This window comes from Siphateles boraxobius, unplaced genomic scaffold (assembly GCF_051911475.1).
Source record: "Siphateles boraxobius isolate OS27281-9 unplaced genomic scaffold, OSU_SipBor_1 15, whole genome shotgun sequence".
Classification (NCBI taxonomy): Eukaryota; Metazoa; Chordata; class Actinopteri; order Cypriniformes; family Leuciscidae; genus Siphateles; species Siphateles boraxobius.
Window position 1 is genome coordinate 1,670,001 of NW_027508755.1, and position 26,744 is coordinate 1,696,744.

Genomic DNA, 26,744 nt, shown 5'->3' on the forward strand with positions numbered 1-26,744 from the left:
ACACACACACACACACACACACACACACACACACACACACACACACACACACACACACACACACACACACACACACACACACACACACACACACACACACACACACACACACACACAGTAACTGGACTACAATACCATTATGACTCCATTATGTCCCTAATATCAGCTGAACTGTGTGTGTAAAACTCATAGATCAACCGAAACACACTCATAACGAGAGAGCGGGTTCAAAGCGACTCTTCTTCCTGGTTTTACACGGTCATAACAGGAATTTTGAATATATAACATGAAGTTAGTAAGTGACTCTGTTGCACTTATCTGACATTTTCCACAAAAAGTCTTCTAGATGCGTTTCTAAAACGGTTTGTTTTTTTAGCATTTTGCTCTAAAGACAGCATTACTTTCACTTAAAATTAACTTGTAGGACACATTTTAAGTAGATTTTACTGCTACAGCTCTGCACAACTTAGCGGTTATTATCAAGTAAAATCTACTTACTATTAAACTTAACATTCATTAATTGACACAACATTTATAAGTAAATATTACTTAAATATATTAATTTGTTTAATTTCACACATAGAATTAAGTAACATCTACTTAACTAAGTTTAAGTAAATATAACTAAATTTAACTTTTTACTTCCACACTAGCCTATATCACTGAATTAAACTGAATTAAACCACACTTTTAAAGTGTATGCTTACCTTAGACACATCTAAGTAAATAATACAATAGATCCCACACTGTATAAGCAGTTGCATGGCACCTAAACACAGAGAACTCAACACACAATGACATTCGATTGATCGTTTTTGAGAATTTTAAGTAGAAAATTAATCCAGATGTCAAAAAATGGCAAGTTGCCAAACCTATCAACAAAAGCAATGATAAAACAGTGTAAACACAGCTGGGAAACAAGTGAATTAAAAATCAACCTTATTAATTATGTATGCCCCGGTGCATGATGGGAACAACAGTATTAGAAAAGTTTAGATATTTACACTTTAATTTCTACAAGCTTGAATTGAGTACAAATATAGGTTTTACTTTTTTTTCTTGCCTGACCTAACTTTTCCTCTTTTTTTTCTCGGTAGCATTTACTTCACCACAGAATCATTTTTATCAGTGGCAATTTTCATTTGTTTATACAAACTGAGGGATGAATCAAAATGATTACGGTAATTTGTACACTGTAATCGACACTATGAGGTCACTGATGATGCGATGCAATGAAAGGAGCCACAGATTTCTGCGTTCATTTTGTGTAGCTGAGATTATTGAGATGTACGATTAGATGTTGAGATGTGGACTAAATGATTGGAGAAGTGATGCACACGTCACCACGACCGGTAATCCTTTAAAAAACAGGTGCTAAGACACCATGTTTTTAAACGTTAGTCGTTTCAGTGAAGTGCTGAGAGTGTTTTCACACACACTGACATTGTACATGTACTCTTAACGATCAGCAGACTGTGGGAAACACACAAGTCTGGACAGATTTCTTCATGAGCTCATGTGAAGCTTTCAGCAGCTGCTAGCGTTTCCATACTAGCACATCATTTCAGTGTCTATCCCTTCTGACAGAACTTATTCATACTGACCAAACTCGGATTAAACTGGAGCTTTTGATCATAAACTAAAGAGTATGGACTAGAAATTAAGTATGAACAGATCCATGCTATTTACAGTTTAACTTGCTAGAACACAAGTAGAAGTTGGTTAACTCGGCGGCCATCTTGCACTCTGGCAACTACAGCTAATATCTACAGTGTAATTAAATAACTACTTCACAAACCTCACATTTCAATTACATTTTTTAAATCAGCAATAAAATTTGACAATGCGTTTGGCGTTTTTATTTTTGTAGGCCAAAACAAGCATTTTAGCACTTCCCGGAGTCAATGGGTTTTTGGTTAAATGCTTGAAATAAGGTTTATTTTACAATATAAACTGCATCACTTGTAATTTTTTATAGCTTTAACTTGTCTTGACCACCGCGCTCTATTTGAAAGGCACGACTTACTTCATGGTAGTATTAGTAGTGAGTCTCAGGTATATATGTGTGTCTTGCTTCTTGATGGACTTTTGAGGGCTACTGCACTTACGTCTACAGAAAACAAGTATTATGAAGTAAATAGCAATTTACTATTTATCTATTTGAGCTGCACGATTCTGGGTTAAATTGAGAATCTGAGATCACGGTTCTTTATTGATTCTGAACAGACAACAAAATAGCATGTAATTTACTAGCGGTTCTGACAAAACGTTAATTGCTGCAGTCTATTTAAAATGTTTAACTAATCTGTATGAATTATTTTAAAAAAACTATCAAATAATGACTCACTCATAAAGACTTCACTTGTTTCATTACTGGATGAACCAGTGTCTTTTGAACAAATCTCTTGAATGAATGATTCAATGACTCACTCATAAAAAGACTCACTTGTTTCATTACAGGATGAACCAGTGTCTTTTGAACAAATCTCTTAAATGAATGATTCAATGGTTCACTCATAAAGACTTCACTTATTTCATTACTGGATAGACCAGTGTCTTTTGAACAAATCTCTTGAATGAATGATTCAATGACTCACTCAAAAAGACTTCACTTGTTTCATTACTGGATGAATTGGTGTTTTTGAATTGAATCTTTTGAGTGAATGATTCAATGACTCACTCATAAAGACTTCACTTGTTTCATTACTGGATGAACCAGTGTCTTTTGAACAAATCTCTTGAATGAATGATTCAATGACTCACTCAAAAAGACTTCACTTGTTTCATTACTGGATGAATTGGTGTTTTTGAATTGAATCTTTTGAGTGAATGATTCAATGACTCACTCATAAAGACTTCAGTTGATTCATTACTGGATGAACCAGCGTCTTTTGAACAAATCTCTTGAATGAATGAGTCAATGACTCACTCATAAAGACTTCACTTGTTTCATTACTGGATGAACCAGTGTCTTTTGAACAAATCTATTTCAATGACGCATGCATTTTTAACGGCTACTTGTCGCCACCTACTGGTGTAACAATCGATACAGTCGTTATTTGAAGCACTGAGTTACTTTAAAAAGGTGATTTGCTTTATTTTCAACTCTACCGCAGACATAAGTGTTTATATCCAAGAGGTAAACTTTTATCCCAGTTCTTCTGTGATAATTTGAAATGACTGTAACGCAGAAAAAACTATTTTTTGGGTTGAAAGAGTGTTTGTGAAGCTGTTTCATACTTATACTGTACATGATACCGGCTCTATCTGGATCAGCGGCAGCACCAACACAAATAAAAATAAATGAATAAATAAATAAGTTTACTGCTGCATACTATTTCACACACTATTGTTTTCTAAAATGCACTATGTATTGAATTCTGAACACAGCTTATATTACAGCATGTGCTTATAATGTTTATGACACACAACGTAGTCAATGTTTGGGAGAGTCCAGGAAAGCCTGACCCTGAACACAAAGCGCTTCTGAAAACTGAGCAGTTCAAAGCTTCAAAACCCTCGTAAAAACACCACACACTCCAATCGGCCACGATCCCAAAACCTCTTTGTAAGCTCCACAAAGGACAGCAAAGTCATGTCTACTCAATAAAAGCAGCAGACCAGACTCCGCCACCTCTGTCATGCAAAAAGCCATGTTGGAGGCCTTTTGTGCGCAGTTGTTTCAGTTGTTACACACACAAAGAGCTGAAAACACTCAGTCTGCCATGATGGATTGGTCAACACAGAATCTAAAGAAGCCTCTTTGTTAAGGCTGTCACACTTTCATCTCATTTCATCTGCATCTTATATGAAAATATGTTGCATCTGAAGTCCTCTTTCAATGCTAGTGAGGGTTTCACCAATTACATTTTTTTTTATGTTTTTCATGTGTGTTTTCTATCGTCTCCCTGACCCTTAGAATTAAACAGGCTACTGTACCTTTAAGACTTCCACATGTAAATGTGAATGGCTAACCTCTTTGCATATGAATTGAGTTACAGCACCCTAGCCAAACGTCTGAATGTCGGCGAAAAGACTGATTTCTTGGAATCAGCCGTTAAAACTTTTCTGATAATAGAAATAGAACTACATTTTGTTTAGGCAGCCAACAAATCTATTTTTTAAATGTCTTTACAGTTCAAAAAATAGACATTTTGGCAAAAACAAAACGCTTTATAAAACGATAAACCATGTATGTGTATATGGGGGAGAGTGGGGTAAGATGAGCCATTTTTTTTTCTTATGTGATTCTCAAGATAAGAGAATATTAGGCAGAAGTACAATGAAAGTATCTTAAGTAATTTCAGGATGTTTACTATTATTTTAAATGACCAGTTCTAAAAATATGGCTTCTATATATATATATATATATAAAATAGTTTTAAATACCCCAGGTTAGGGGTAAGTTGATCCAAGTTAGTGGGTAATTGCACCATGGGTGTAAACTGACCATCTAATTGAATCTGAATCAAACCCATGTGAAATCGTAAAGATAATTTACCTCTTTTAAAAACTACTTCAACAATCAAATTTCCTTTTACAAATAGTCATGTTAATTTTCTTAAAGCCAACTTAAACAACATAAAAACCAAATGAAGTTGAAATTTCAATATCTTTAATTGTTTGCATTTCCGAAAAAAAATATTGATCACCAAAGATGTTCCCAAAAACAGACTCAACAGAGAGTTTGATGAGTAAAATTAAAAACTAAATTAGAATAAATGAATAAATGTCACTGAAACTAATAAACATCTTAGTCAAAAGGTTCTTGGCATGGTATTTTTTTCATTAGGGACTACAGGTATATAAAGATATATATGATTAAGCATCTTCTGGTTAGAAGGATTTGGTGTACTTGTATATTGTTCCTAACAAATAAACTCAAACTAAAAATATTATATATATCTATGTCTATATATATATATATATATATATATATATATATATATATAATTGGTGTGAAAAAAACGGCAGATGGGCTGAATGAAAAAGCAAATCTAGGTAACACTTTATTTCGATAGTCAACTTTAGACGTTCTACTAACTCTCAGAGTCTCATAGGTAGACTGTTAGTTTAGAGTTAGTAGAATAAGTTGACATGTAGTTAATTACAAAATTACTTATAGTCAGTATAATGACTAAAGTGGACCATCAAGATAATGATTTACCCAAACTCACTCCCTGACTTTCATACTGGTTCATACTGATACTGTAAAATGTAATTCCAGGACTTTCAAGAATTATTCAAGCACTACTTTTTTGGTTTTCAAGGACTACAACCAGCGATATCACCTATCAAACAATATCTTTATTATCTTTCAAATTATAAAAAAGGTAAATAGATAGATAAAAATGTTCAAACTGTTTTTTCCTCTCCCATGAATATATGATTGACCTGAAGAATGAAAGCTGTATCATTTAGATATTTATAAGAGCAATATTACACTCATAGCCATGTGAAATGGCTCTATATCTATATCAGACGGGCTGCAGTGTTCATTTTACATGAAAAGATTGTTTTGTTAATAAAATGTAACAATAATTTCGCATATTTTTTTCTTCTTCCAATAATTCATGCACTTTTCAAGTGCCTTTTCATAAATATGACTGTTTTCAAGGGGTTACGAGGACAAAAAAAAAAAAGTCACATTCAAGTACTTTAAGCACCTTGTATGAACCCTGCAGACAGTAGGTGGCGCTTATGAAAATGCAAAAATACAGCAGTTACAATAAGGTCGAGCACCCGTCAACCGCACAGCATTTTCACCCCTTGTCCCGCACGTCGCATATTGAGAAAATGTCCCGCATTTTCATCAGTCTGTTGGTTTTTAATTATCATTAAGAAAACGTGCATGCGTTCTTTTGCCTTTTTGAGAAAGCATTTTATTTATTCTTTTTGCGGCGTATTTTTTAACCTATATTTAACAGCGCTTCGTCTGAAGTACAAATACAACAGCCCTTTTTAAAATCCTGTCCAATGGTTGAAAGAACAGGAGTAAACACGGTCACTAGTGGGTTGTGATGCTGTCAATCAAAATGTGGAGCGGTGCTTCATTCCCTGTGTTTCTGTCAGAAAACTGACAAAACAGATAATTCGGTAAATTAAATTTTTAATTTAACAGAATTTATCAACTTGTTTCCTGCTGTGGTTGTTTTAATTCACATCCTTTCTAAAAAAAATGTTTTTGGTTTAATATATTCTTAATATTTAAGACTGTCAATTATCTAAATTCATGTTGGTTTATATTTTATTTGTTCATTATTTATTTTGTTGGATTTTTGTTGGACTTGGTCAGAAATGTTTCAAAAATAGTGATCTGCATGATGTCTGCTGGCTCAGTGACGTTGAATTTAAATGTCATGTAGCCTAAAATAAAGACATGTTATGTTACATTGTGATGTAATGCTGTTTTCTGGAAGGGACTAAATAACAACGAATTTTTATCAGCTGAAAGGCAGAATACAAATGTTTTTATTACGTTAGATAAACATCATATAACAGTTTCAGGTTATGTTTTAGTGTTGGTAACATGTTCCACATTGTCCCACACAAACGTATAATCGTCCCACATTTGGTTTGTTTGATGGTGGTCGCCCTAGTTACAATAGAGGTCACAAACCGCCTATTTCAATATCAGAACGACAAATGTCACAGACATATCTTATTGTCGTAATAATGAAGATTCACGTTCAATAAATGTGTCTGTATGCTTACAGTATGCATCAAATTAATTTGATCTTTTAGTAAAAGATGAGCAAAAATCCTGTTTCACATGAATGACTATCACATGTTGTATTTGTGTTAGCTGACCTTGTTGGCCTGGTCAGCGTCTCTGTTGAGTCGTGTCCTCTCCTGGTCCCAGCGGCTCTGCTCCTCCTGTATCTGTGTCTCTAGGCTCTGCTGGATCTGTCGGCTGTCTTCCTTGAGCTTGTTTAGAGACGTCTGCAGCTCAGCGATCACCTGTGGACACACACACACACACACACACACACACTCGTTCAGAGAGGCTCCTGAGAGAACACAGATCAGTAAAGCTCCTCGGGGTCTGAGTTAATTAATCAGATAATGGATTCTGCTTAATTTAATGCTTGACCAGCTGGAGTCAAAGTATTCAGCAATGTCTTTGAAGGCCAAGATCTCAATTCAGTTGCCGGTGTTGCATAATCAGTCGGCTCTAAGGTGTAAAGAGGACCTGAACAAAACATACTTGAGTAAAGTACAGATTACAAGAAAAGTCACCAATTCCAATACGACTTGAGTAAAAGTCTCAGGGAATCTGATTTTAAGAGTACTGAAGTATTTTACTCGTACTGAATGTAGGCTCTAAAGGTGAGTTGACTCATTTACATGTAAATGACTGAAAACAGATGGTAGGTAACTTATTTTTCTCCCCAAAAAGTTATTGACTAGAAAACACCACTAAGAAAGGACATTGAAGAATTGTTTCTGACTGTTTGGGTTGCGCAAAAAACATAATTTTACGCTACACTGTAAAAAATAAACTGTAATTTTTACGGTAAAAAAACGGCAGCTGTGGTTGCCAGAACTTTTCACAGTAAATAATACGAGTGGTCTTTTTCACTTTCAAAAATGGTATTTTACAGTAAAATTAGGGGAGTACCGGGGCGAAAGTAACACGGGACGAAAGTAACAAAGCGATTTTCTCTGAGCCCTGATTACATTTGCGTTTCAAGCTATGACAGCAGATTCAGCACGCAGCCAGTGACGGAGCCGCTAAATATCACGTGATTTCATCATTGTTTCCCGCGGATAGGTCCGGAAAGCTGTTTCCGAGTACGGTAAGTAAATTACTGAAGCGGTACTTTTTTTCTATTTACAAGTTGTTTTTCTCTTTTCATGTGTCACATTAATGATCAATCCACGGGTTATTTAGTGCTGCAACACACACAGACAAGATTGCCTTGCCCTCAGAGTTTTTCAGTATACAAGTAATTCGGGTTTAAATGTCAGGAGTTCCAGTCGGGACGAAAGTAACACTTGTTACTTTCGTCCCGCCGCTAATGAGGTGGTTTTCTCTGTGTTGCAGAGTGTATAAAAAAATGTTTATGTCATATTATACCAACAGAATATGCCAAGAGTGAGGGTCAGAAAGACAGACAGAGGTCTAATTCAGCCAGACATATGAGAGGGCGTTTCTGGACATATCTGTCAGGAAAATGAGTCTCAGGGCAGCTGCAAAGTCGCATGAAATATGCCATGTCACTTTGCTCCGATACTGCAGGAGAAGGGCAGAAAACAGTAGGGAGAAGACTAGACCACCAGGGTACAGGTCACACTCCAAAGTCTTCTCTGTGGACCAAGAGAGGAAGCTGGAGGTTTACATTAAGAGGGCAGCTGATATTTATTTTGGCCTGTCTCCTAAGGAGGTCAGTGTTGTAGCCTACAGTAAAAACACTCAAGATGCAGCTCACTTACACTGCTTTTACTAGAACTAGTTTAAGGTATTCTTAGATTTGTATAATCTTTGAGTAGATTTTCATTTCATATATATATATATATATATGTATATTTATTTTTTATTTTTTAATTTTTTATTGACATTACATTTAAATTTTCCACTGTCTGTAAAGCTGCTGTAACATGTAAAAATCCCTAGTGCAGGATCAGTAAAGTCTTATTTTATCTTATGTCATAAACAATGTCCCTCTAAACATTTTTTTTAAACTGTTTTAGGTGCGCAGATTTGCACATGAGTTGGCCAGCAGATATTGGTGCAAATATCCGAGTGGATGGGATGCCATCAAGATGGGGGGAAAGGACTGGCAGCTCTGGAGGAGGAGCAACAGAAGAGGATCCAGAAGAAGCCGTCTGCTCCAAAGAAAAGGCTCCTCACACCTCACACTCGAAACACTGCACCCACAAACACTGCACCCACAGTTTCCTCAGACAAGGATGAGGAATGTCTAGTGTGAAGAAACATTCAGCTCATCCTTGCTTGGGGAAGTGTGGGTTCAGTGTCTCTTTTGCCAGCTCTGGTCACATGAAGCATGCACTGAGGGTGCAGAACATTATATCTGTCACAACTGTGACCATGAGTAGGCCTAGGCTAATGCCTTTTTTATGTTCTTTTTTGTTTGGTTTTTATTTCTTTGCTGGTTTTGTTTCTAGGTTTCACTGGAGGAACGTTGAGGAACAGCTGATTTCGGTATGTCACCCTCACATTTAGGTTAGCCATACATACATTACATACAGACCAAATCTTTTTCAACTCCACCAATGAATTTGCAGTGTTTCCATCCAGATGTTTTTATGCACAGTTTGAATTTTGATTATTTTATGCTAATTTCGTTACATTTTCATATTGTTCATACGGTTGAATGTTTTATAAAATGCTTTGACATTGCCAATAAAAAGATATTCTAATCAAATCAAGTTTGTACTGTCTTTGAAACATATGATGAAACTGAAATTTAAAATGAAAATGTAATTTACATTTTTTTGTTGTTGCAAAGTTAAAGGACAAAATATGTTTGCAGTTACATATTAACAAAGTCATAGTCAGGTATATTTGATGAAAACAAGAGTAACACAAAAAAATCTAGCTTGTATTGTTCTGTTACTTTTGACCCACCTGTGTGTTACTTTCGTCCCTACTTACGGGGTCAAAAGTAACAATAGGCAACGTATGTTCTAAGTGAAATTATACTTAAGTCAGTCGACATTTGTACAAAATACCACCTGGTATTGATAGACCATACTTGTGAGTTATTGACCACAGCAAAAATATAGCTCTGTCTAAAACAATATATTTTAAAAAGATGTTTTTCTGAAAAATGGTACTTTCCCCCCGCTCTCCCCCCTACATTAAATGTACCGTTAGATCGATCACAGTTATTTACCGTATGCAGCAAGGAAACTTTCTGTTAACCAATTAACAGTTTTTCACTGTAGCATTTTTACAGTCTTTTACCGTTAAAATCACGATCATTTTGTACAGTGTACTTATTGACACACTACCGAAAAACGTTCAATTGCTAACTTTTAGTTAACTGACGAGCAAACAAAACTACACTGATTATGCCTAATGAACGCCAGTGATTGAGGTCATGTTCATGCCTTAATCTGTTCTTTTGCAATACATAGCAAATCTCGGCTGCTTGATTATTGTATTTCATTGGAAAAAATGTAACTATCATATAGCTCTTTATATAAAGCTGAATATATAAGTACATCCAACCTTTTCTGCATGCATACAGTATGCTCGCTCGCGTAAGGCAATATTTTTTAATATTAATTGCTAAATCTAGACTGTATTATCGCCCAGCTCTATCATCGGCTAATTGACACTATAAGGCATCCCAATTTTCCAATTTATTTATAAAGCACATAATAATACAACAATGTTGACCATAGTCCTACACAAAAAATAATACATTAAAATATAACTATAAATAAAGAATATGCAAAATATCTACTCTCAGACTCTTAAAAACACCCAAAACATCTGATACCTGTGATAACGGTACCTCGACACTCATGTATGATTCAAAAGCTAACGTGAGAGGCATGATAAGATATTATAAATATTAACATCATGTTTCTCTGTAAAGCTGATTTAAAACGATGTGTATTGCGAAAGGCAATATATCTATAATTAAAAAAAAGTGTTACGCCCATTACTCTAACTTATTTGCATTCTCAGCTTACTTTGATTACGATTCGATGTCAAGACCAGAGAAGAAAACTATGAAATCTCATGCAATGTGTTATTGGCTTTTAATAACGAACAGATTTGAATGGTTACAGTTTTGTTGCCCGTGTAAACACACTTAACGGCTGTTAAAATCTGTCTCTGTCAAGGTCTAGCCTCTAGCCTTCCCAGAGTCCTGTCAGAATCAGTGTTTTTTGGGCCCAAAATGAGAACCGTACAGCTCAAATCCCAAATGACCATCCCTGCGTAGCCACTGCACATTTCACACACTGAACTCAGACTGAGGAGAGTTTAATGAAGCTCTAGCGAGATGGAAATGAGAAAAACTGGCCCTTTTCTGCTACAACTGAATACATTGCTACATTATCAGTCTAGCCCCGCACTGAAGCTCAGGGCTAGACTGATAATTGTTTATTGTGCATAAATGTTCGTTCGGAGCTGTTTTACTGGAATCCGTTGATTGTGTAGGAGTTGGGAGTGATCTCTTGGAGCGGACACAGAGGGAGAGATTAGGCTTATTTTGTCAGTGGGCGAACCACATGAAAGCAGCAAACGCCCCATTATTATGGTAACATAAGTTCTCATGGTAATAATTATTTGGCTATACAGATTCGTTTGCCTGCAGGGACACACTCATCCCTTGATTGTTATTCCTCGCTCTTGATATTTGGGGAATTTTCGCCGTTAATGGCTCCAGCAGGCCGTCTCTCAGTTTAAAGCCTGTCTTTAGATTGGTGGAAATGTTATACTGCAGCTATGAGGTGTTAAAGTGACGACATCTTTCTGATTGATGACTGAATTATTGATATGCGCAAAAACAAAACAACATATATGAGAGCAAACTGAAAGCTTCAGTGATATAATAAGACACTGGGGAATCATCAGAAACGATGGATCAATGTATCGGTGGGCGATGTGGCAAAAATATATTTTTCAGACAGGATCACGATACAAAAAAGAAAAGAAAAGAGAATGACGGACTATTTAGGCCAAAGTAGAGGTGGGCCAAAATCTGATTTCACTTTATTTTACTTCATTAGTTCATCTTTGTAGTAAAAAATAAGAACAAATATGCAAATTCCAAAGAATAGGTCACATTTAAGCTATTTAACAGTAGCATTCAAGTAAAAAACTTCACTTCATTAAATTAAATATACATTGATTTCTTATTTAAGCTAGTACAGTAAGTATTTTGCAGTTTGATTAACATTAATGACAGAGGTTTATTAGGCTGCTGTCACTTTAAGACCAAATGCACTGATCTAATACACAGAGACATCTTTACGTTCACTGACTTTTTATGTTTATGTAAATCTTGTATGTATTAGACAGTTTAAGCTCAACAAGACACAAAACAGGCTTTTAGTGTGCAAGAAAAACGCATGTCAGAACAGCATGCCAAATAAAAAAGCAAGGCTCTAAAACGCATACAAATAATAAACTTAAGTGATGGCGAATAACTCCAATAACCCTAAAATGTACATTGTATGTGCACTGTAGCACGACACTACAATCTTTCTTTAAAAGCAGATTGCAGAAACATTTTAATTGTTCACAATCTAAATTATGATATCGCACAACCCTATCAACGCACACAAAACGTTAATTATAGTAAACACTATGATGATATGCTATTAAACTTAGCAAACTTCACATCAGAACTCACTGTCATCAAAAAATGGTGAAATAAAGTAAAACCTTTACTTTTACAAAAAGTGTTTTAATTGCTTTTGCAAAACTAACAAAAAAAAAACTATATTCAGAATATCATAATAAATTATATTCTGTCAGGGTATTGCTATTTGTTTGATAAAGTTAACATGTTACAATGTAGTGATGTGTGTGTTGCAAAGGATTATGATATTCTGGGTTAAGATTCTACAGAATTTTTTTTTCTCTGTTTTATTGTCCACTTGGCAAAAATGGCCTGATCACTATGAAAGAAAATAACATATCTCTGATTTAAAGGGGCCAGAAATGAGAAAAAAAAACACACGTGATGATTCATTAAAATAGAATCAACAAAATTATTTCATCTTGGACAAATTGGAGCAGATTTCGGGGGTGACATGTCACTTGCTCAGATTACTTTAGCCAATTAACAAGTAGTGTGTTACTAAACTGACACCACAATATCTAAGTTCAAACAGTAAAATTAACTAGTAACTACGCCTCTGTATAACAAAGAACATAGAAAAGAGGCTAAACCTGTTTTACAGAATACTAAAGTTTTCATTTAATATACAACAATATTATTGATCTCCTGCATTGACACCATTATATGAGGAGTGAACTGAGCTTCTCCAGAGCGGCTATATATATATATATATATGTATATATATATATATATATATATATATATATATATATATATATATATATATATATATATATATATATATATATATATATATATATATATATAAATTACCTAAAATAATAACTTTTTTACAACAAAAACGAACCATCAACTTGAACTTACTTAAGCTGGACTGTGACACTATTTTCTTCTGCAAACAAAATAGTTTTGAATTATTTTCCTGCTATCTCTGTAAAGCTGCTTTTGAAACGATCTATATTGTACAGAGCGCTCTATAAATAAAGCTGACTTGACTTGTTTGTTGCGTGTACAGCTGAAACAGTGAAACGTGTAAATCTCAGAGCTGTACTGATTTCATATGCGCATGCATAATAATCCTCAAGCACACGTACCCATACGCTAGTGGTGATGAAAGCAGATCTACTGTAGGAAGCAGAGCTCTTGGACAACACCTTGTGTTCCTCATCATTAGCCGAGCGCTTCAAACACCAGCGAGATTAAAGGTCAGTGAATGAAGAGCTGGATTTACCCAATGCTAATTAAAGACGCTGCAGTCATAAGCATGTATGGCGCGGTATGGATTTAATTGCCGCATTTCACATGCGATTCCCCAGCTTTAGGCACATCTGAGAGACGCCTGTTGATAGTGTGCGCTTCAGAAGTTCAAAGGACACTTGTCTATACAACCTTGCAATGCATTATGGGACGCTACAGCAACTGGATTCTTGCAAGGCCAAATAGTCACGAGGGAATAGTGCAGAAAATCTGTCATTATTTTATGCCAAAACATGCTATTCTTTTTTTCTTTCTTTCTACCGTGGAAAACAAAAGGTGAAATTTGCTCTTCTTTTATATTGAATATAGTGACCAGGGGCTCAGAAATGACATTTTCATGACTACAAAATTAACTAAAATAGAATAAAAATTGGCACAAATAAAATTTTGTTTTAGATTCGTCATATTATTTAAAAAAATGGAAACCCTCAACACCTGCATTAAACATAAAAATGCCATTAGTGCAATAAATTATAATAAATGCAACACTGTCAAACATTTTTAAATGATACCTGCTAATATAAACCAGATAATAAAAATAAATAAATCCAATACAATAAGAACCCTGTTTCTGTTTTTGTCCAGTTGCGCAAACGATTCTACGGACGCTTGTTTCCGCCACAGAATAAAACATTTTACAAGATAATTGCGACTTTTTATCTCACAATTGTGAGATATAAAGTCAGAATTGTGAGATATAAAGTCAGAATTGTGAGATATAAAGTCAGAATTGCGAGATATAAACTCAAAATTGCGAGAAATAAACTTGCAATTCTGACTTTTTCTTGCAATTTAGAGTTTACAACTAACAATTCTGACTTTATAACATGCAATTGGGACTTTATATCATGCAATTCTGACTTTAGAACATAATTGTGTGTTATAAAGTCAGAATTTTGAGATATAAACATGCAATTCTGAATTGCAGGTTTATTTCTCGCAATTGAACCTCCGCAGGGAGCTTGATTGACAGGTGATCTGACCAATCATACTTCGCCATCCGCCATTTTGTCCGACAAAGCAGTCAGGAGAGTTAGTAGATTAACATGGGAGGATTTGAACTTGAAAAACTGAATATACTGACGCCTTTCCTCGGTTAAAACGACATTCCTTCTTGTTCATTCATGTTTATTTGATGCTATAAATGAACTAGAAGGAAGAGATGATCGGTTCACGAGCAGCTTTAACTGAGGCTCTACAGCGATCTGTCACGACACATTAAAGAGCCACAAAACGGTATTTATTGTTTAAATTTCTTTTAAAAAATGACCAAATTTGAAAGGTGAGACTTTGTTTAATATGTTTAATATCAAAAGTAACCGAAAAATAACCTGGTCTGTCCTGTCTGTCAGCGTATTGTCAGTCTCCTCTCTGATCCGCGATGTATTTTTCACTGCATGAGAACATGGTGTGTGCGTGAGAGCGGCGTAGGTTGTCGGACATAGCAACAGTAACTAGGGGGCGGGTCTTTGTGGAGGGGCAATTGCGGGTTTATATCTCACAATTTTGACTAACACAGTTGCGACTTTATATCACGCAAATATGACTTTATAACTCGCAATTGCGACTTTATATCACACAAGTATGACTTTATAACTCGCAATTGCAACTTTATATCACGCAAATATAACTATAACTCACAATTGCGACTTTATATCACGCAATTATGACTTTAAAACTCGCAATTGCGACTTTATATCACACAAATGACTATAATTCGCAATTGCAACTTTAAATCACGCAAATATGACTTTATAACTCGCAATTGCGACTATATCACACAAATATGACTTTATATCACACAAATATGACTTTATAACTCGCAATTGCAACTTTATATCACGCAAATATAACTTTATAACTCGCAATTGCAACTCTATATCACGCAAATATGACTTTATAACTCAAAATTGCAACTTTATATCACGCAATTATCAGAATCAGAATCAGAAAGAGCTTTATTGCCAAGTGTGCTTGCACACACAAGGAATTTGTTTTGGTACTGAGGCTTCCAGTGGACGTATACAAATACAACATGAAACATAATACTACAAATTATAAGAATAAAAAATAAAAATATAAATATATGAGAATAAAACTATCACAGTTGGGTTTAGTCAGAATAGACATTTTCAGATTTACAGATTATGAACCTATTTACAGTGTTTTGAATATTATAAATAAATAAATCTACATATAAGTATCACCTGAGTTGTGGGATATTGCACTAAACAGTGGGAGTATTGCACTTACAGGCATATGCCTTGGGAGGAGTGTTAACTGTTCAGGAGGGAAATGGCCTGTGGGAAGAAACTGTTCCTGTGCCGAGATGTTCTTGTGGCCAGTGATCTGAGTCTCCGTCTTGACGGTAACAGTTCAAACAGGTGGTTTCCAGGGTGAGTGGAGTCTGTGATGATTTTACCTGCTCTCTTCCTCACTCTGGAAGAGTACAGGTCCTGGAGGTTTGGCAGGGGGGCACCAATAATCCTCTCCGCAGTCCGGACTGTCCGTTGTAGTCTCCTGATGTCTGATTTGGTATCTGAACCAAACCAGACAGTGATGGAAGCGCACAAGACAGACTCAATGACGGCTGAGTAGAACTGAATCAGCAGATCCTGTGGCAGGTTGAACTTCCTCAGCTGGCGAAGGAAGTACAGTCTCTGCTGGGCCTTTTTCACAGTGGAGTCAATGTGATTGTCCCACTTCAGGTCCTGAGAGATGATAGTGCCCAGGAACCTGAATGACTCCACTGCTTCCACAGTGCTGTTCATGATGGTGAGTGGGAGGAGTGCTGAGCTGTTCCTCCTGAAGTCCACGATCATCTCCACTGTTTTGAGCGTGTTCAGCTCAAGGTTGTTATAACTGCACCAGGCAGCCAGCTGTTCAACCTCCAGTCTGTAAGCAGACTCGTCACCGTTTCGGATGAGACCGATGACAGTGGTGTCGTCTGCAAATTTCAGGAGCTTGACAGTGGGGTCTTTAGAAGTGCAGTCATTAGTGTACAGGGAGAAGAGCAGTGGGGAGAGAACGCACCCTTGGGGAGCACCAGTGCTGATTGTGAGTGTCTTGGATGTGTGTTTCCCCAGTCTCACTCGCTGCTGCCGGTCCGTCAGGAAGCTGGTGATCCACTGACAGATCGAGGATGGTATGGAGAGCTGGGTCAGTTTGGCTGTGAGAAGACCAGGCATGATGGTATTGAAGGCCGAACTGAAGTCCACAAAGAGGATCCTTGCATAAGTCCCTGGTCTGTCGAGATGTTGCAGGATATAATGGAGTCCCATGTTGACTGCATCATCCACAGACCTGTTTGCTCTGTAAGCAAACTGAAAGGGATCCAGCAGGGGTCCAGTGATGTCCTTCAGGTGGGCCAACACCAGTCTTTCAAACGACTTCATGACCACAGACGTGAGAGCGACAGGTCTGTAGTCATTAAGTCCAGTGATTTTGGGTTTTTTGGGGACAGGAATGATAGTGGAGCGTTTGAAGCAGCAGGGAACTTCACACTGCTCCAATGATCTGTTGAAGATCTGCGTGAAGACCGGGGCCAGTTGGTCAGCGCAGGCTTTTAAACAAGCAGATGAGATGCCGTCTGGGCCTGAGGCTTTCCTAGTCTTCTGTTTTTTGAAGACTCGGCTCACGTCCTCCACACAGACCTTAAGCTCAGGTTGGATGGCAGGAGGGGGGAGTGATAATTGGAGAACAGGAGGTGATGCTGAATGTGTGAAGTGCAGATCAGACCGGGTGTGTGGTGTGAATGAGGGCTTTTCAAACCGGCAGTAAAATGAATTTAAATCGTCAGCCAGGTGTTGATTGTCCACAGATCGAGGGGATGGTGACTTGTAGTTGGTAATGTTCCTCAGGCCATTCCAGACTGATGATGGGTCGTTGGATGAAAACTGTTTTTTCAGTTTATCAGAGTAGTTCCTTTTAGCAACTCTGATCTCCTTTGTCAATCTGTTTCTGGCCTGGTTATACAAGATTTTATCCCCACTTCTGTAAGCATCCTCTTTGGCATGACGAAGGTGTTTGAGTTTCCCAGTAAACCATGGTTTATCATTAGTGAATGATAAGAATGTCCTGGTAGGAATGCATGTATCCTCACAGAAACTTATATATGATGTTACAGTATCTGTGAGCTCATCCAGATCATTGGTAGCAGCTTCAAAAACAGTCCAATCAGTGCAATCAAAGCAGGCCTGTAGATTCTGCTCTGCTTCATTAGTCCATCTTTTTACAGTCCTTTTTACAGTCCTTATTCCAGGTTATGACTTTATAACTCGCAATTGGAACTTTATATAACGCAAATATAACTATATTTCGCAATTGCGACTTTATATCACGCAAATATGACTTTATCACTCACAATTGCGACTTTATATCACGTAATTATGACTTTAAAACTCGCAATTGCGACTTTATATCACACAAATGACTATAATTCGCAATTGCAACTTTATATCACGCAAATATGACTTTATAACTCGCAATTGCAACTTTATATCACGCAAATATGACTTTATAACTAGCAATTGCGACTATATCACAAATATGACTATAACTCGCAATTGCGATTTTATATCACACAAATATGACTTTATAACTTGCAATTGCAACTTTATATCACGCAAATATGACTTTATAACTCGCAATTGCAACTTTATATCACGCAAATATGACTTTATAACTAGCAATTGCGACTATATCACAAATATGACTATAACTCGCAATTGCGATTTTATATCACACAAATATGACTTTATAACTTGCAATTGTGACTTTATATCACGCAATTATGACTTTATATCACGCAAATATGACTTTATAACTCGTAATTGCAACTTTATATCACGCAAATATAACTTTATAACTCGCAATTGCGACTCCATATCATGCAATTATGAGATTAAAAGTAAAAATTGCGAGATGTAAGAAAAAAAGTCAGAATTGTGAGCTAAAAAGGTCGCAATTAACTTTTTTATTTTTTACTCTGTGGCAGAAACAAGCTTCCATATGATTTCTAACAAGAGGAAGAAGTTGTTTGGTGCATTTAATGTGTAATGTGTAAACAAAGACGTGTTCCCACCAAATGCAAGTGGGAAACAAGAGAGAGGAAAAACTATGTTTATCCAGTGAATGCCAATTTTGTGCCTCAGAAAAAAGGAATTAATCATCAGTGGTCCTCGTAGAGGTTATTTAGAAATGGGGAAAAGCGCCTGTGAACTCTTTTTCTCACACACTCGAAGTGTGTTCTTTTGATGTGGAATCATTGTGTAATTTAATAGGCCTGTGTTTTCACACAACATCTGCTTGTCACCCTGACATTCAGCGCTCTGTGTTGTGGAGAGAAGTGAAGAAGAGCGAGTGTGTGAGCTGGGACTGAGGTAATGAGAGGCAATTATGACAGGCTCACACTGTTCGTTTGTACAACATCTACAGTGTGTGTGGAGTTCAGCTCGCGAGAAGAACGAAGCTTATTCTTCTGAACCTGAAGCCGGTGTAATGGCGTAGAATCTGAGCAGATTACATCTAATGTTTAACACATGGCCTCCGTAACACACATGAGAGGAGAGATAAGCGCTCGGACACACACACACACACACACACACACACACACACACACACACACACACACACACACACACACACACACACACACACACACACACACACACACACACACACACACACACACACGTGATTTATGAAGAAAACAGAGTTGAGGAAGAAACTTTCACACTCCGGTTTAACAAGACACTCATAACTGTAACTGGACGTAGATCACTACAGACAATAGCTTATTTTGGTGGATTAAATTTTTTTTTAATTAAATAGAAAACAAATTATATATATAAGTTTCATGTCCTCTCCTCACCATACACACACATTTGTTTTTGGATTCTTTGATTTGACTCTTTCTGATATTTTATTAGGTATTTGTGTGCCTGTCCCAGTATAATACCATTGTGAAATGACAGTTAATTAATAGTAAATAGTATAAAACTCTCTTGATATTTTAATAACAATTTTAAACGTATGAAATAAAGCATATTTCGTTATCTGTTGGAGCTTGGAAGGGTTCAATATGAGCAGATGCTTTTTCACATCATCACTATCATCATCATATCTCAGTACATTCTTATTCACCATCTCAACCATATTCTCAAAACTTCTTAACATCTTCAAAATCAATATTTAGATCAGCTTCTAATCGATTAGTCTGATCATGTTCTGATCAGTCGATTAATCCTTTGGTTAACATACCGCAATTTCTGCCATTATTCTTTCAATATTTTATTTAAACATTTTCTAATAAAATCCAAAATAAATAAATAAATACAATCCATCCAGTCTATCCATCCAATCCACTCATCCATCCATCCACCAATCCATCCATCCATCCATCCATCCATCCACCAATCCATCCATCCATCCACTCATCCATCCATCCAATCCACTCATCCATCCATCCAATCCACTCATTCATCCATCCAATCCACTCATCCATCCATCCATCCAACAATCCATCCATCCAATCCACTCATTCATCCATCCAATCCACTCACCCATCCATCCAATCCACTCATCCATCCATCCATCCCCCAATCCACTCATCCATCCTTCCACCAATCCATCCATCCATCCCCCTATCCACTCATCCATCCATCCACCAATCCACTCATCCATCCATCCACCAATCCACTCATCCATCCATCCACCAATCCATCCATCCACCAATCCACTCATCCATCCATCCAATCCACTCATTCATCCATCCAATCCACTCATTCATCCATCCAATCCACTCATTCATCCATCCAAAAATCCATCCATTCATCCATCCCCCAATCCACTCATCCATCCATCAATCCACTCATCCATCCATCCAATCCACTCATTCATCCATCCAATCCACTCATCCATCCATCCAACAATCCATCCATCCAATCCACTCATTCATCCATCCAATCCACTCATCCATCCATCCAATCCACTCATCCATCCATCCATCCACCAATCCATCCATCCATCCCCCAATCCACTCATCCATCCATCCCCCAATCCACTCATCCATCCATCCACCAATCCACTCATCCATCCATCCCCCAATCAACTCATCCATCCATCCACCAATCCATCCATCCACCAATCCACTCATCCATCCATCCAATCCACTCATTCATCCATCCAATCCACTCATTCATCCATCCAATCCACTCATTCATCCATCCAATCCACTCATTCATCCATCCCCCAATCCACTCATCCATCCATCCACCAATCCACTCATCCATCCATCCAATCCACTCATTCATCCATCCAATCCACTCATCCATCCATCCAACAATCCATCCATCCAATCCACTCATTCATCCATCCAATCCACTCATCCATCCATCCAATCCACTCATCCATCCGTCCAATCCACTCATCCATCCATCCACCAATCCATCCATCCATCCATCCATCCCCCAATCCACTCATCCATCCATCCACCAATCCATCCATCCATCCCCCAATCCACTCATCCATCCATCCACCAATCCACTCATCCATCCATCTATCCATCCATCCATCCATCCATCCATCCATCCATCCATCCACTCATCCATCCATCCAATCCACTCATCCATCCATCCAATCCACTCATAAATCCATCCATCAATCCACTCATCCATCCAATCCACTCATCCATCATCCACCAATCCACTCATCCATACATTCAATCCACTCATCCATCCAATCCATCCATCCACTCATCCATCCATCCAATCCACTCATCCATCCATCCAATCCACTCATACATCCATCCATCAATCCACTCATCCATCCATCCATCCATCCACTCATCCATCTATCCATCCATCCAATCCACTCATCCATCCATCCACCAATCCACTCATCCACCATCCTATCTATCCATCCACTCCTCCATCCAATCCACTCATCCATCCACCAATCCAATAATCCATCCATCCAATCCACTCATACATACATCCATCAATCCACTCATCCATACATCCAATCCACTCATCCATCCATCCATCAATCCACTCATCCATCCATCCATCCACTCATCCATCCATCCAATCCACTCATACATCTATCCATCAATCCACTCATCCATCCATCCGCTCATCCATCCATCCGCTCATCCATCCATCCACTCATCCATCCATCCAATCCACTCATACATCCATCCACTCATCCATCCATCCTCTCATCCATCCATCCACTCATCCATCCATCCATCTATCCATCCATCCACTCATCCATCCATCCACCAATCCACTCATCCATCCATCCTATCTATCCATCCATCCATCCATCCATCCACTCATCCATCCAATCCACTCATCCATCCACCAATCCACTAATCCATCCATCCAATCCACTCATACATCCATCCATCAATCCACTCATACATCCAATCCACTCATCCATCCATCCATCCACTCATCCATCCATCCAATCCACTCATACATCCATCCATCAATCCACTCATCCATCCATCCACTCATCCATCCATCCGCTCATCCATCCATCCACTCATCCATCCATCCATCCATCCACTCATCCATCCAACATCCATCCAATCCACTCATCCATCCACCAATCCACTCATCCATCCACTCATCCATCCAATCCACTCATCCATCCACCCATCCATCCATCAATCCACTCATCCATCCATCCACTCATCCATCCATCCGCTCATCCATCCATCCACTCACCCATCCATCCATCCATCCACTCATCCATCCAACATCCATCCAATCCACTCATCCATCCACCAATCCACTCATCCATCCACTCATCCATCCAATCCACTCATCCATCCACCCATCCATCCATCAATCCACTCATCCATCCATCCACTCATCCATCCATCCGCTCATCCATCCATCCACTCATCCATCCATCCATCCACTCATCCATCCATCCACTCATCCATCCATCCATCCATCCACTCATCCATCCAATCCACTCATCCATCAACCAATCCACTCATCCATCCACTCATCCATCCAATCCACTCATCCATCCACCAATCCACTAATCCATCCATCCAATCCACTCATACATCCATCCATCAATCCACTCATCCATCCATCCAATCCACTCATCCATCCATCCATCCATCCATCAATCCACTCATCCATCCAATCCACTCATCCATCCATCCATCCACTCATCCATCCATCCAATCCATTCATCCATCCATCCATCAATCCACTCATCCATCCATCCACTCATCCATCCATCCGCTCATCCATCCATCCACTCATCCATCCATCCACTCATCCATCCAATCCACTCATCCATCCACCAATCCACTCATCCATCCACTCATCCATCCAATCCACTCATCCATCCACCAATCCACTCATCCATCCATCCATCCATCCATCCATCCATCCATCCATCCATCCATCCATCAATCCACTCATCCATCCATCCACTCATCCATCCATCCACTCATCCATCCATCCGCTCATCCATCCATCCACTCATCCATCCATCCACTCATCCATCCAATCCACTCATCCATCCACCAATCCACTCATCCATCCACTCATCCATCCAATCCACTCATCCATCCACCAATCCACTCATCCATCCATCCATCCATCCATCCATCCATTCATTCACCAATCCATCCATCCAAATAATAATAGGACACACAATTTTTCCTTTTTTTGCACTTGGCTCATAACATTTGTATGCCGTGTTCAAACAATGGTGTGTTTACCTGTGCAGACTTGGCCAGCTTCTGATTATATTCCTTCTCGAGATGCTTCAGCTTGCTGTTGGTCTGTAATGAAAGAGAACACAGGAGAGGAGTGTGTTAGAGACACATGACACCAGTGAGACGCTTTGCCGTGACCTCTGCGGCTGGCATGCATGTGTGTGTGTGTGTGTGTGTGTGTGGCTGGAGCTCTGGGCTCAGGGCCAGGCCTGACACCACAACAGCACACGGGCCTTTCATCAGAAGCCAACTTATCACCACTTAACAGGAAGAGAGAAAACAATCTCACAAAGTTATCTGCAAAACAAGAATACGACATGAAAAAAAAAACCCGCTGTAAGCTTTTATGAGCAAGAACATGAAAAGAGACAAAGAGATAAATGAGTATACGAGGGTTATTTTTTTGTGAAAAGACAGATGCGCTTTTGTGGCTTGCTCACAGATCTGATATTACTAAGAGATTGACAGAAACAAGGTAGAGTTTACCGCTGGTAGATGTAGAGCAGAAATCCACCACTGTAATGTTTCCTCGTCATCAAAAAGATGGGACTCTCAAACGGTTCGTCTCAGCCAAGCAGGTGTAAGATAGCGTGAAGCCTTACTATTTACTTTACACAAAATCTTATCTCAACATGAAAAGCCATGCTGTTCTTAATTTTGTATTTTCATCGGAATATTCAAAATTTGACCTAATTTTGTGTCTCTGTAATATATTGATCTGTGACTGCATTAAGTTGAATATCAAAGTTTTTTAGTTCCTATTTGTTAATGAAGTGAAAAAAAAGACCCTTGTTCAGTGTTGGGGAAATTTACTTATAAAAGTAATAATTTTCAATATTGAGTTCCTCCATAAAAAAAATAACTAAATGAGTTACTTAGTTACTTTTTTTATGGAAAGTAATCTGTTACGGAACTATTATACTTTTTCTCACCTGGCCTGGGTTTGATTTTTAATAACACACACCACTGATTTATATAAATGACTGGATTGCTCATGACGTCATAAAAAGTAAATCCATATTGGTATTCCCTCATATTCTTATGATTATTCTCATCTGATTGTCTGATAAATCATCTGATTATAATGAGAAAATATTACCTAACGAGTCAGTGTTGTATATCTGAAGTCTCCCTGTGCTTTCTTACAACGCAAACGTCCTAAACATTTAAATGGTTATTTGTTTAAAGTCAGGAATTTCCCCTGCTTATTAAAATAAACGTTTATCTTCCTTACAGTAGCGAATATCAGATTAGATGACAGACGAAACACCTCAGCATTTATATTACAAACGTCACAATGATTCACCGTGGTTATGTAATTATGTTGTGTTATATAAAACTATTTTTATTCAGTCAATTTATTTCCCTTAATAACGTATTGGCTGATGTATAAATATGTTGTGATTTGAAAGTAAATGCACATTGTTCTTGAGGGTGGGGGGGGGGGGGGATATTTTCCCTTATATTATCCCAAATCATATCTACTTGTAGAGCTCAATGGTAACTGCTCAAATGTGGGATACAAATTCGGCAATCTTTCTTTGAGCCAATCAAGTGCTCCATAAATGTCATGTGACTGATCACACTATTGAACTCCATGCAGCAGACAAGGAAATCTCATGCAAAGAAAAATGTTCACTGTTGAAACATAGTAATGAAATATTTGTGGTTTATATGTGGCTTGCAAAACATAGTAATGAGAAATATTTGTGGTTTATACGTGGCTCGCAAAGAACTATTCCCCCAGAATACAGAAGTACTTTTTAATCGCCATGTTGTACATTTCACAACACACCTTCCAAACCAACCCCACAAACTCAAGTCAAGAAGTCTTGCACCAAAAGCTCTAGTGTGGAAAACACATTTGAAAAGTCGGTTTTTGAGGTTGATGTACTGATTCAGCAGGCCGGAGACATCAACACATGATCTACAGATTAAACACACACACACATCTACAGCAAACCTACAAGCAGATCCCCCTCTCTCCTCCTGTCAGTCCCTCGATGTCCCCTCGAGCCCTTCAGACTGACGAGAGAAACAAAGCAACTCCAGCATCTATAAAAAGCATATGCTTCGGTTTCTGCAGCTTGTGTTGCCATAGAGACCTTACACTCCTTTAAAGGATTAGTTCACTTCAGAATTACATTTCCTGTTAATTCCACGTCATCCAAGATGTTCCGTGTCTTTCTTTCTTCAGTCGAGAAGAAATTAAGGCTTTAGAGGAAAACATTCCAGTCCAGCTTAAGTTCAGTGACGGTTCTGGAAGGTCCGAATGTGAGTTTCAGTGCAGCTTCAAAGTCTCGACACGATCCCAGACGAGGAATAAGAGTCTTATCTCAATAAACCATACGCCATTTTCAGAAAAAATATAAACATTTACATACTTTTTAACCACTAATACCCGTCTTGCACTAGCTTGCACTGCGATGCGACACACATTACGTAATCACGTTGAAAGATCACGGAAGAACCGACCGAGTACTTACAAAGCCAACGTGCAAAGACTAACTCAAAAGCCATTTACAAAAAATAAAAATAAATACAAGGTAAAAAAAACGATGTCGGACGATTTTGAAGTTGGAGGAGAAAATGAGATGGAGTTTTTCCCCTTTTTTCCCTTTCAACATAATTACGTAATGAGTGAAGTCGTGGACGTGCAAGACGAACATTTGTGGTTAAAAAGAATATACATTTTAATTTTTTTTATAAAATGGCGGATGGTTTGTCTAGATAAGACTCGTATTCCTCGTCTGGGATCGTGTTGAGACTTTGAAGCTGCACTGAAACCCCATTGAAGTCACTATATGGAGAAAAATCCTGGAAAGTTTTCCTAAAAAACCTTCATTTCGACTCAAGAAAGAAAGACATGAACATGGATGGCGTGGAGGAGAGTAAATTATCAGGAAATTTTAAATCAGAAGTGAAATTCTGCTGATGGGTAATGAGGATGTCTGTGTAAAAGAACCGTCATTATTAACATCCTTAGACGTTTTGAATGGCCTTTCCTCAAGCTTAAAGGAACTCAACGTCACCCTCATGTCGTCCCAAACGATTTTATGTCATTATTTACACGGTACGCCAAAGGATACGTTTAGCTGAACGTTCATGCTGCTCTTTTCCAAGAGGACAGACACTCACTGTAGAGATCTAACAATCCTTCCATTCTTCCATCCATTCTCCAAAGTTCTTGTCTGAATATTGAATATTCAGAATATAGACCTGGGATATTATGCATACTAATTTGATGGCGCTTTTATTTACCTTTATTTGGAGCTTGACTGTCACTGTATGTTTTTGTTTTATGGAAGAGCACAGCATAATTATTCTTCTAAATCTCACATTTGGTGTTCAATGAAAGCAAGTCATGCAGGTTTGGAACAACATGAGTAAACGATGACAGAATTGTCATTTTTCAATGAACTAAGATCAGATAACTCGATAAAAAGAGG

The 26,744-nt window shown here is 37.9% G+C and overlaps 1 protein-coding gene across 3 annotated transcripts in view; it reads right to left on the reverse strand.

Moving 5' to 3' along the window:
• The window catches only part of cep112 (centrosomal protein 112), a 207,319-nt gene that overhangs the window by 42,515 nt on the left and 138,060 nt on the right, over positions 1-26,744 (reverse strand). For all 3 annotated transcript variants that reach the window (XM_077230618.1, XM_077230619.1, XM_077230620.1), the window contains 2 exons: positions 23,299-23,361; positions 6,811-6,960 (listed from right to left, as the gene is read on the reverse strand). In XM_077230618.1, coding sequence (XP_077086733.1) covers positions 6,811-6,960; positions 23,299-23,361 — 213 coding nt within the window. The remainder of the gene's footprint in view (positions 1-6,810; positions 6,961-23,298; positions 23,362-26,744) is intronic.